This window comes from Boleophthalmus pectinirostris, unplaced genomic scaffold (genome assembly GCF_026225935.1).
Source record: "Boleophthalmus pectinirostris isolate CB_2022bp ecotype Guang Dong unplaced genomic scaffold, ASM2622593v1 HiC_scaffold_2, whole genome shotgun sequence".
Lineage (NCBI taxonomy): Eukaryota > Metazoa > Chordata > Actinopteri > Gobiiformes > Gobiidae > Boleophthalmus > Boleophthalmus pectinirostris.
The window spans coordinates 27,868,826-27,881,932 of NW_026571152.1; the positions used below are offsets into that span (position 1 = coordinate 27,868,826).

Genomic DNA, 13,107 nt, shown 5'->3' on the forward strand with positions numbered 1-13,107 from the left:
TAAACACAATATGGACTCCTAGAGAAAGAAGTAACAATATATCTTAAAGTATTTAATAATTTATTTGTATATTTCGGTAACTTACTTTGAGTTGGAGGATGTAGACATATCATTTGGTGCTGCTTTTTAATTAAACATATTTTTTGTAAGACAAGGGAATGAGGAAGCTTGAGTAAACAGTTTTAATGGGTGAAAGCTTGGTTTGCCCTGTCAGTGGAATGCACTGATGGAAAATGGAATGGATATTTTTTATTACCTCAAAGCACTGTAGAAAAAAATGAGGACAATACTAGAAACTGTGTGCATGATATTTCGTAAAAGAATGCCTGTAACTGCGATCATTGTTGTTATTTATCATTTGATGTTTTTTGTCACTGTCAGGGCAAGCAAAACATGCACAGAGATGTTTTTTCTTGCTTTGGTGAGGTAGAGGTGCCTTGAATTCCTATATGCGGCCCACCAACCCTTGCATGTGAGAAATGTGGTGCTCAAGTCAGAAATAGGAACGAAGCACATCACTAGTCTCTCGCTGACACCAATGAGACTTCAGCCCAATTCTTGGAGGGTCAGAACAAAGGCTTATTTAATTTCTTCCCATAGTTAAAGATGCACTATAGGTACGTTTTTTGAAAGGGTGTCCTCTTCCATGGCGCCTATATTGCTTTGCCCAGAATTTTCCACAGTAGAGCATTTGACTCTGTTAAAACCAGTTTTACATTCATTCATTTATAGGTGTCTTTATCTCTTAAACATACTCTGAAAAACAAGCACTCTTACTGTGAGTGTTGTTGCCTGTCTACAGATCTAAACTGTAAATTGGCCTGGTGATTTTGCCTGTTTGTCTCCATGATTACAGACAAGTTTACTGCTATACTGTGGAACATTTCAGCTAAAGCAACAACATTTTGAAGAAGACTGGCAAATGGCAGACCTTCTGACAGACAATGTACATATGTGCATCTTTAAGTGTTGGTGACTCTATGTAGCACACATCCCAGGGGAGACTCTTGATGAAATGAAAATCTTTGTTCAATCATTTAATTTCCTCCTATTATTTGCAATGGAGCTTTGACAATCCTAGGTTTTACTTTCACCAATGTTGCTCAAGTTTAAAAGCATTGATGAAATATATTTTGGAAGATATACAGCTGGCCATTTGTTTTACAGAATTTTGATGGTTATTGGTATCTATGTGTGGCAATTGTAATGAGATAAAAACTCAAGTACTATCATTGAAATAGTAAGTAAGTTTGGCCATTTGGATCAATAAGTAAGTTTTGCTTGGTCGGGTATGTGTATCTTATTTTAACGGGTAATGAAGACAGAGATGTGCTGTTTTAAATGTCCTATATTACACTTGACTCTTGTGAGCTTTAAGCCATGTTAGAATGTTGTTAAATCATCAAAAACATACCTAGAGTTGTGTTTTGTTTCATTCACACACGCTTGAATAATCCTGCATTATTTGGATGATCCATCTCCAAAGCTCAAAATGCTTAGTTCCACCTTGTGATGTCATGTTGTGGTAGTTTTTAAGTTACCACCAACTTTTTACCTTTAGTTCAGTAGAGGTGGTGACTTAATGGCTGAAATGATAGAAATTGTTTAATTGAAGATGTATGGATTTAAAACACTGTGGAGTTCAAAAACACAGTGGTATTGTGATGTCGTGTACATACAGGAAGTGAGTGTGTTTAGTTTGAGTGAATAACTAAGCCTACATATACAAGATTTGTGCGTTAAACATGTATGAATGAAACAAAACACAACTCCAGGTATGTTTGTGTTGAGGAAACATTATAACAGTGTAATACAGGCCGTTTAATGCAGTGTACAATACTTTATTCAGGGACAAAGCAGGGTGAAGATAATGACAGAGAATACTAGGGTGAGCATGGATTTAAAGAGGACAGGTACACTGTGAGCGTACTCAACAGAGCTAAAGTGAAGTGCCATTCATGTTTCCGGATCAGAGATAGTCTATGTCTTTTTTATTTGTGATTCAGGCGCATTTCAAGGTCCACCTATTTGAATGTTTTTATTATCCATCTCTAATGTGCAATGAAATACTCTTTTCACTTTGTAAACATGTTTATGCCACTAATATATTTAAACCTGCTGCCTCTCAGTTCAGCTGTTTCATGGTGGATCCATAAAGAGGTAGTTTTAACCTCTTGATGGCTTTGACATACAATACTATAGAACTGTCTGCACCATTCATCTTACAGAATTGCAGATCCAGATGCTTACTGCAAAAACTAAAATCTAGCCAAGTTAAAATTACTTGAATTAAGTTTCATCATGATTTGACTAAGTTTCACTTGACAAGTAAAATTATCTACCAATGAAACAAGACTTTTTGTAAAATAAATTTTGTAAAATATGAAAATACATCTTGCTACACTTAAGATAAGAAAAACTACAACTCTTTGCACTTAAAACAAAAAAAACAAAATCTAATGTTGCTTGAATTAAGAAAATCACACTTATTCCATTGGTAGATAATTTTACTTGTCAAGTGGAATCTAATCAAATGGAGTAAAATGTTCTAATTCTTTTTTTTTTTTTTTTTTTTTTAACTTATCTAGATATTGTTTTTGCAGTGTGTAGGCAGTTATTCACTATATGTTTGAGAATGAGCAAGAATGTGTTTTTGGACACTTGTCATTTTTTGTTTCTTACAAAAGATGCAATATCTTGTAAATTTAATATGAGCCTAAAGAACAGGGCTCTACCTGTGGAAGCTACTGCAGTGTGCTCTCCTCTGTAGAAAGGCACAGACATGAGTCTTCAAAAGGCTGCAAGAGACCGCAGGTTCAGATGTAGCAAATGGCCATGTAGAACAATCAAATGCTTCCAAATAAACTGGGCTGGTAGACTGAATACTGTGAACTCAGAAAGATATTTTTTATTTTAATGGCATGTTCATAATTTTAATTTACAGACTGTTTTTGTTTGAATCTATTACAATTTTAGTAATACCACTGATCGCACTGGTTGGGGAGTATGGGATTTATTCTAAACACTTTGGTACACATTCTGATGTGCGATAAAAAGGCAATATAATGTTACAGTCATGTTGGGCTGTAGCGGCATGAGCAGTTTTATTTACAGTGGCTTATAGATTATAACTTGTATAGCTGAATTGAGAATAAGCATAAATAAATGTGAAGAGCACATTCACATTGTGAATAAGGTAACAGTTTTCTGTGGAGTTCCTCTTCAGTCTATTCTTTTAAAGGTATTCTTATACTTGTTCAGTACGAAAGAGTTGGTCAGCAGGACATAGGTCATTTGGGGGGACTGTATGTTTATGTATGTGCCACTGTGCTCCGGCAGCCTTTGTGTTTTCAGTTTTCTATTCCTGCACTGAGGGGAGAGTCTTTCCTCTTTTTTAACATATACCTCACCTTCTGCCTTAGTTCTGATTATTGAAATGATTGTAAATTACTTTAAAACAGCAGATTTCTCCAATCATTTATTTCTGAAAAATATGAGTGAGTAAAATATTATATTACAAATGGTTTTCCTTTTATTTTTGTACGTATGTGCTGTGCACAGCAGTCAACTGTATTCCTGAAGAGACAATAAAAGACTTTTTGTAAAAAAGTGTACTTTTGCTATTCACTGTAGGCTACTTCATCTGAACAAGCTCAGAGCTACAGGCATTAACATATTTTATCACCCTTAGATTAAGTTACACTCACATGTGTCGCCCTCTTGTGTCCAGATATGGCACTAGTGTTTGTAAATGAAGATACTGCCCATATCTATATTCTGACGAAATATATACAACAAATGAATTTCTGTGATATGTACTCACTAAAGCAGTGCACAACCACCTCCCACCTTTTGAATTGGCACATATATCATTATATATTTTCAGTGACCTTATTCTTTCTTTTGGATCAGGGGCTCACTGGGCTCACTGTCAGACACTGTAATATTCAAGGCAGTGGCAGCTGATGGTATATATATTGTTTATATATATATATAATTAATATAGCTACATAATTTGTCTTATATTTCATCAGTCCCCTATATTACGCAGGTGTAGGCCATACTGCTGACTATACTTTGTTACACTCTATGGAAAGTAACATTTTTAATTGTTTATGTTACTGGCAAAAGGCAAAAGGAGAAATTCAATTTGTGAACTATGTTACTCATCAATTACGTTACTCGTTACTTTGGTAACTTTTTGGTTGTAAACTCCATCGAAGACTAAATACCGGCACGAGACTGATGGTCGAATCGACAAGTACCATAAGAGAAAGTTGAAAAGAACTCTGAAAAGAAAAAGGACGTTAAAAGGTAAAACATAAACCCCACCCCTACGCGGGTCCGTGCAGTTTGCCCAAGGGATTCGACTCGGCGGGAGCGGGACGGCCGCTCGGAGCTGGAGGAGCCCCTGAAGGGACCTCTCCCCGGGTGTCACAGGCCCCTGCCGAGCGCACTTCCTCCGAGGCGGTGAGCCGCGACCGGCTCTGGGTCAGCCAGGAAACGCTCGAGGTGCGTCCATTACAGCTCCTCCCGCCCGGACCCCGCCGCTTCCCAGGCCGTGGGATCAGTGCCTGCTGCACCAGCGTACACAGAAAAGCGACATTGCCCCGAAGTGAAAAAGGAACTATGTTATGCGTTACACAATTTTTTTTTACCGAAAAAAGTAGTTACATTACTGTAACGCCTTACTTTGTAACTTAATGCCTCTCTTCTTGCTTGACAGAAGGGTCCCACTGAAGAGAAGACGTATTACTCCCTAAAAACTGTTCCTTGGACGCACTTTGACTTTAAGTTGAACACGCCAAAACTGTATAGCACACAACACTATTGTTATCCATTCATTAGCCTGTAGCAGTGGAGCCAGTGGAGAGTTGGGGCTGGGCAGGAAAGAGCGAGCAGCTCAATCACAATAGGTCCGGTGTGTGATGAACGTTTATAAAGATTAATCAGTTGATTTGAGTTCGCCCGAACAGCGTCTCCAGCAAACTCAAAGGACAAACACATGAATCAAATAAAATGATATGACATATTTAACATGATAAAAATATGTCTATGCAGATATGCATTAAATTTTAGACAAAATATGAAATATATAGCCTAATACAAAATAACAACTTTATATATATATATATATATATATATATATATATATATATATATATATATATATATATATATATATATATATATGTGTGTGTGTGTATAAATTTTTATTTTTTTTTTTAAACTAGGTCAAGTTAGAGAGTGCGGCGTTTGCGCCCTCTGTTGACCAGCTGCCACTGTTTCAAAGTATTCTTCAGTCTACAGGAATCCTTAACCACAATTTGGTAAATGAGTTAGCTAGTTTATTGACCCTCTATTTAAATAGAGTGGTTGGACTTTCTCCTCCTCCAGTGGCACGCCACACACCGGCCTGAGTAAAGTGCTGTGAACAGAGAGCACAGTGTCCCTCTGATCATGCCACTGGCTTCCTTGTGCTTCGTCCTGATTGCTGTTCATGTGTCTGTAATGGTGGATAGTAAACCCTGGCAGCACAAACTGGACCTACAGACCAGCCTCACCAATCCAGCCCGGACAAAACCACGATATATAGGCCAAAGGGAACCTATGAGCAGCAGTGAGTGGCCTAACTTCTTAGGTAAGTCTTTACATGGAATATATAAATATATATGTACATATATATGTATTTGTACATTTGTTCATTGTTTTTTAATTTTCTTGAATGTTCTAAATCAACTTTGATTTACATTTATTCTGCAGTTATTTTGCCAGTAAAAACACATACCAGCAACTTTGTGTCAATATTTAATTTGAGAAGAAAACGGTTTCTGTGCATGGACCAAGAGGGAGAGCTGTTTAACTCAGTGAGTTTTTTTTTTTTCAGATTGAAATATGTATGATGTAGCTAAACATCTCTAAACATCTGTAATTGGGGTCCCTCTTCTTTACAGAGACATAGCAACACAGAGGACTGTCTTTACCAGCGGCTTTGGCTGGACTGGCCCATTAAGCATGATGTGTATTATTCCACAAGAGGAGCCCGGCTCTTGAAGTTGCAAGGGGTGGAGTTGAACGTGGCCATGCAGGAGTCTTCACAAATAGCAAACATACGGCACAAACTCCTGGAGCGATTAAAGAGACAAAGAAGAAGTCAGGAGGTGAATCCTTCTGATCCTTTACGATCTGAAACCCATCCTACCAGCAACAAGATGGAAACTGATAACCTGAACAGGGATCAGACAGGTGCAGTGTCCAAAGAGACTATCACCTCATGTGATGACCCTCTCAAAGTGCTGCAAACGAATGGATCTGGGAGCCCTGTAAAAAACAATATTGGAAATCAAGCTGAAGATGCTAAAGTAGTGGTGGAAATTTAAATTGAGTAGTGGGTCAAATATGCCGAGGGTTTAAATAAGACCATAGGGAGATCAAGCCCACAAGCATCTGATAATGCACTGGCTGCTATTACTTGTGACCATGTCATGTGAAAGGATCAGCATTATTTAAGAGATGTTTTCAGCGTGTTGTATCTGTCCTACTGTTACATCACAGTACCCTGTCCATGTGTTGTTTAAACAACAGATAACTTAAGCAACATTTAACATAAGGCCTGTACTCGTTTGGTCCAGGACCTCCTTAACTTAACTTATTTGTCAGATAAAGATTAAGTTAATATACTTTTGTAACTTTCAAAAATTATAAAATTATAATGGTCAGATTAACAATATTGTGCTTTGTAAGCTTGATAGTGAATGATAGTGAATATTCACTCTTGGTGGTGGTAGACTACTTGTTTAGCCACAGCTGTCCTGGGCCAGGCTGACAAGAGACTTGAGATGTGGCAGCCATTCTACACCAACAACCTTTGCGACCACTCTCTCTCTTTCTCGCTCTATCTCACACACACACACATACACACACACGCACGCACGCTCACACACACACACACACACACACACACAGTCTGGAGACTCAGACTTGTATATTCATGAAATATTTGTTGCTTAAGAAATATTTTGTTTGATTAATTGTAAAATTGCACTGCTTATTGTAACTTAAGACATTTTTCATTGATGATCCAGATATATGTGAGGTGCTGGACACAGTCACAGCAGTGAAGTAGTATTTATTTATTATTGTCCTCAATTATTATTTATATATTTTATTGTCCTACATTTTGTATAAACAAATAAATGAAAATCCACAACTGTTTGAAGATTACCTGTCTGACTCAACACAAAAGGCCTGACTCAAGACAAGCTGTCTTTATCATGGTCATACCCAATACTATATAACACTATACAAAAGGAATACACAGTGACATTTATTTATGTAATTTGTGAAAGTACACATGTGACACAAGTCATCTGAGAAAATGATTTACCAATAAACCAAAGCAGAGAGATAAAAAGATATAATTTTGCTTTGTCATGATCGTTGATGTTGGAGGGATGCAGTTTCATCACATGACGTCTGTATGTGGTTTTCTCTGTTGACCCAAGTGTTAATTCACAACAATGACAGAGTCACTTATTTCCTAGAGGTCAACACAGGAACAGTTTTAGCTTTTACTCCTACGCAAATCCAAACACTGGAAGGATAAATATAGAAGCTCTGAAACTCATTAGTTAACAGGACTTTTCCTATTTACTATAATGAGCAACTACACTCTGCAAAGTGATAAAGCCATAACTTTTACCAAAGCCCTATGACAACACATCACTTGATCTGTCCTTCTATATTAAAAGTATAGGTTTGTGTATGTTGTTGTCACATGTATAAACTGTATTTTAGTCATTCCCCTAAGGGCTGAAGATGATCTGCTCTGTGCATGAAAACACAGTGGATCTGTGTTTGTCTGAACGAGTCCTTCTCTTTCTCAAGTGAAACTATAAAACGACACAAGCCGGTGTTAGGACTCAAAGACAACATATGTGATTTGTTCAAAACCTGAGGAATGGAACAATTTAAGTTTTCCATAAAATACTTGACAGCCTCACGCATATAAGCTCCATGAGTCACAACAAGCACATGGACAGGGGCGTCCTGAAGGCCATCGTGGGCCCTCCCCTCCACAGGAGCCTGTATCGGTGCTACAGAGGAGCCACTCTTTCCTCCATGTGTCTCCCAGTGCTCCTGCCCAATCTGCTGGAGCAGTTTGTCCCAAAAAGCTTTGAAACGCTCCTTGACCTGAACAAAAGTTTAAAAAGTAAGCCTAAACAATAGAAAAAAAGTGAATGTACCTTTGATTTGTGTAAATAAAAAAAAAACAAGTAGATAAACTTTTTTTCAATTTCATAGTCACACAATACCTGACGTCTCATTACACTGTGCAGAGTGCACATCATATTTCTTTTACTAGAAAGGTTTAGGCTCACAGTACAGCACTGAGGTGACAGGGTTGCCCTTTGCTTACGTCATGCTTAACTTTGTCTACAGTCATTATAGTGACTTCCAAATGGATTGTCACGTACTGGGATATGAGTTAACATCCAAGGCCAAAAATAATGGATGAAGACAAAGATGAAGTCTCTTTAAATAGAACAGATTCTTCTGACGCCCCCACACACAACACCACTCTAGTGACTTTTTAATCCATGACTCTGACTGTCACCATGAAACAACCTTGTAATATACTTGGTAAATAAGAAGATTCATACTTTTTTGACCAAGTAAATTTGTGCCCAGTAAATTAGTATAGGTACTATGAAAAGTAAACAAACAAAAACATATATTAACAGTATTTATTTTTATAATGCATGTTTAGTCCTTACCGTATACTATTTATTTCAGTCTCTTTTCACAAACCTATATCATTGAGGTTCAGTGGGCAAAATTTTGAAAAAAGAGTCAATGCAAACTCCTTTGTTACATAAATAATTAAAAGTATTTCAAGAATTCTAACTCACTATCCTTGTTCAATCTTGCTTTGTTGGATCATGCTGTTAATACAAGCCACTACTGCTATTCAGTACCCAATAAAATTGAAATGACTATAGACAAACAAAAAACAGAAGGGTATTTTACTAATATTTATTTAATTGTGTTTATTTTTAGTTTATTTACTGTAATTAATATTCATTGATGTAGCATAGAATAATAAAAGTCATTCACTATATAAGTTTATACAGGTTTTGTGTCCACCACTTCATTAGTAATGTAACTGGACTCACCTGTTCTCCAGTCTCTCCCCCTGGAGGAGTGAAGTCTAGAAAAGACTGACCCGCTGCTTTGGCCAGTTCCTTAACTTCCTTCACTTGTTGTCCCTCTGCTATTCCAAAACTCTATAATATAAGATCCAAGTATAGAAAACACTTAAATATACATCACAAGATGAAATGAATATATGTAAATCTCAAACCTTTTCTTTGAGTAAAGAGTCACAATTTATTTGTGAAGCTGAACAGCTACAGTTATGTTTCAATATGGATTCTGCGGTCTGAAAATAAAATGGAAATCATTAAGTTATTTTACATGGAAATTAATAGTAAATAAACCATCAACGATTTCATATTAGCAAAATCCAATCTGTTAAAAGCCCAACATTACATGTTAATTTATGTTTGTTGTATTTGTCTCTATCAAAATGATAAATAAATACCTGACGTGCTCGTAACATATCGCTCACATAAACATTGCTGAACTTGACGTCCTTAAGGTAGAGTCCTGCAGCGTCTGCCTGTTTAAATCCAATATTAGACAGAGGTGAGTCTATCGCTTGACCTAAAGACAGAAAATAAAGAAAGAATTTAAACTCAGTTCATTGGCTTTTTACAGAAATACTTCCTCATACCTTGTAAAATACCCTTTCTGTTATAGCTGGTTTCTCCACTGCAAAAGGGAAAAAAAGTATATAGTGTTAGGGTTCTCTGTTGTACTTCTATACACACTCTTTAATTCAATATGTCATATCTATAAAATGCGCCAAGCTCTTGTCATATCCACACCCTATTTCTGCCATAATTTTATTATCCTGATGACAATGATGTATTGACTGACCTGGGTAATGGCTGAATGATTAACATTGTATACTTCATATTGAGTTGTTGTGTGTCCGCCTCCTGTGTAGGATTTACCAGCCAGTCAGTGGGCAGAAGGATATGAAGAGTGGCACACAAAGAAAAACAGAACCTGAGGAACATTCATTGATCTAAACTTGTCTCATGAATGCAGTTTCCAGAGTAAGTATGAAGGTCTTGTCTTGTTTTCTATGTTTACTGCAGTTGCCTAGTACCTAGGAATATGCATATACATATATTATCTGTGTAGTTCCTATGATATATACCAGCGTTTTGAAAAACATATATTCGACCACAGGCTATGTACTAATAAAAAAATATCTATTTTATGTTGCATTTCATCCAAAATACAGTGTAGTGAATGGTCAACATTTATTTCCCTAGTTTACAACCTCTGCATTTCAACAAAAAAATATTAGTCAATTGCTTTTGTCATAGGCCCTTTTCATGCTGCATTCTGGCTAGTTCTGGTTCTCAGAAAAGTGTGTATATGTACTTCCGGTTAACTACTTACATCACCATAAAGGTCTTAAAATGCTGCCTATGATTATACATCCAAAATTTTATGTCCAGCTCTGCACTGAGCTGGAACTAGCTGGGCAGCTGCATGGAGGGATAGTGAAAAAGGTAAAACCCTTCATAAGCCATGAATAACAGATAATCATCAGCAGGCAACATTGCCACTTTCAGTGAACAAAATTCACAAACTAGGAACTTAATTTGGACATCATGGTGCAAGATTAAATAAAAAAACAAGGTATAATCTTTGATAAAATACATAAAATAGTAAATGCAAAAAGGTGCTATAAAGTGACAGGTTATAGAGTGCTCATGAGTCCAACAGCAGAGGGGTAGAAAGAGTTCTTGTGGCAAGAGGTTCTGGTCTGAATAGACCGTAGCCCCCTGCCCGAGGGCAGGGGTTCACATAGTCTGTTTCCAGGGTGAGAAGGGTCAGCTGTAAGCCGACCTGCTCACCCCAAGTCCTGGAGACATACAGGCCCTAGAGAGATGGAGGCTGTCGCCAATCACCTTCTCAACGGACCGCACAATTTGCTGCAGTCTATGTGGGTCCGAGGCAGTGGCCCAGGCATACCACACCGTGACGGAGGAGGTGTGGATGGACTTAGTCCAGGTGCTTCAGGATGAAATCACGGGCTAGGTTCATAGTATCATCTACAGACCTGTTGTAGGCAATGTCAAGTGTCTTCATGACACGCTGTGACACTATGGCATGCTCTCAAAGAAACTAGGCGTACTAGGTGACCAGTAGTCCAAAGGAATAACTTTCAAAGATATATATTTTTTCAAATAAAAAAAAAAATATATAATGAAAATGTGACACAGCAATGCTCCAAAGGAGTAGGCAGAAGCAGAAGGCTCATTAGAGCCTACCCCCTTTCACATGGAATAGTACTAACTCTTCAGGTGGAAATCCTAGGACAGACACAAGGCAGGCAAGGAGGCAGAGCAGTGGTGAGTCAATATTTCCATCTTGATAGTAGCATGTCTTCGGTGAAATGAAAGTCTGAGTGCTGAGTATAAAAGAAGGCTATATTTTGTGGTGTATAAAGAGTCCATGGAGTGTGTGGGTCCCCTTACATGATTGAGGCAGAGAATACTTTTTTCTCAGTGTTATCCTGAAAGTGGGCAGCCAATAGCCAATAGTGAAGCTCGTGAACATAGAATGAGGGTGTAATGGAAACCATGCGACAGGAAACTGATATGGCATTAAACTTACCGGTATTTGTCTTGCATTTATTAATTTACAAATGCTTGGAAAAACTTGCATGCTTACGAACAGGGTCACCTGCATGTTTCTAATAACATTTTCAAGGAGACTGCAGATGACCCTCTTCCAGAAAAGTGACATAGTGCATCTTTATCACGCAGACTACCAAAATGCACCAAAGGCTGCCTGAAGCATTAGCCGAGACTAAACCATTCGGGTTATGAGCTACACACGGCAATACTGACACCTCGTGGTGAACGAACGGAAGTAGGTTCTAGGTTTGTAAGGCGATTTTTGTTTTTTCTTTCTTTCTTTACATTTTAGCTTCTCGTACGCCCAGTGTCAAATACATAGTAAACTAGACTTGGTCTGAATGCCAATGGCCCGCAGCACATGTGCAGCTCTTACAGTGTTAACGCGCCATTTAAAAGTTTTATGCCACACACGCATTGGACTGTTGAAACTTACTGTCGGACAAGAGTAAGTCCACAAATGAGAGTAGTCATTCTCTTCTCGTTGGATCTGAAGGCACCGTCCCGGTTTAACAATAACCTATAGGTTAGCCCATTGCACGACGGCGAACCGAGCCTTACTGTGGTCATGTATCGAGCAGCCGACAGCTATAGGACTGTACCAACCAGCCAGCTGTGTCTGTCACTATGTAGCTACGGCTAAGCCATACAGGCCACTGTAGTTCAGTGTACATGATGCGTGATGACTGAGTGACCTACTGTTGTGAAAACCCGTTCCTGCCAAAGGACACTGGGGAGAACAGTTTTCTTCTCCAGGGCCGAAGGGTCGCAGCAGCTGCTCATCCTTCAGGGTTTAATTCTCTATTCTGCACCTTTCCATGGTCAACAGTGCGTGGGTCCATCAGTCCAAAGATCACTCCAATTTGTTGCTCAAGAATTTTTTTTACCGTAATGCACATTCCTATTAAAGGGCGTCATACGCAGACGTCAAACAGGATTGGCCACTGATTTCAGTGACAGGATAAGTCAGATTTCAATGACAGGATAAGTGTTTTAGATAAATCTAAAACACAGTAGCCTACTAGGCATATACATGTACATTCGTCGTCTAATAAAATGCACCACCAAACTTAAGGCTATAGCGCCTTGCCCGAGACTACAAGTCTCAACTCTGGCCTCTTGCCCAAATCAAGTCTCAGATCTTATGCTTTGAGTTTCAAGACTGGTTTTATTCTTTTGTTCATTATGATTTTTGTAAATATCCTTCTTTAAAAAAGTTATAATCACAATTAGAGAAGTGGGGAGGCAAATGGTTCAGTTTGTTACTATAAAAATAATTAACCCATTGAAAGTAGCCTACTCTACATGAACTGTCAACTGTACA

The 13,107-nt window shown here is 38.0% G+C and overlaps 2 protein-coding genes across 2 annotated transcripts; one reads left to right on the forward strand and one right to left on the reverse strand.

Annotated features, from left to right (window-relative positions):
• The first annotated feature begins 5,410 nt into the window (after nucleotides 1-5,410).
• Nucleotides 5,411-7,030, forward strand: LOC110169563 (fibroblast growth factor 23). Its single transcript, XM_020935109.2, has 3 exons — nucleotides 5,411-5,641; nucleotides 5,764-5,867; nucleotides 5,955-7,030. Exons 1-3 carry the CDS (start codon nucleotides 5,461-5,463, stop codon nucleotides 6,378-6,380), a joined length of 711 nt encoding a protein of 236 aa, XP_020790768.1. The 5' UTR covers nucleotides 5,411-5,460; the 3' UTR covers nucleotides 6,381-7,030.
• Nucleotides 7,031-7,118: 88 nt separating this feature from the next.
• tigara (TP53 induced glycolysis regulatory phosphatase a) lies at nucleotides 7,119-12,473 on the reverse strand. Its single transcript, XM_055155378.1, has 6 exons — nucleotides 12,220-12,473; nucleotides 9,797-9,834; nucleotides 9,605-9,726; nucleotides 9,365-9,442; nucleotides 9,177-9,287; nucleotides 7,119-8,193 (listed from the first exon to the last, which is right to left on the reverse strand). Exons 1-6 carry the CDS (start codon nucleotides 12,351-12,353, stop codon nucleotides 7,798-7,800), a joined length of 879 nt encoding a protein of 292 aa, XP_055011353.1. The 5' UTR covers nucleotides 12,354-12,473; the 3' UTR covers nucleotides 7,119-7,797.
• Nucleotides 12,474-13,107: the final 634 nt, after the last annotated feature.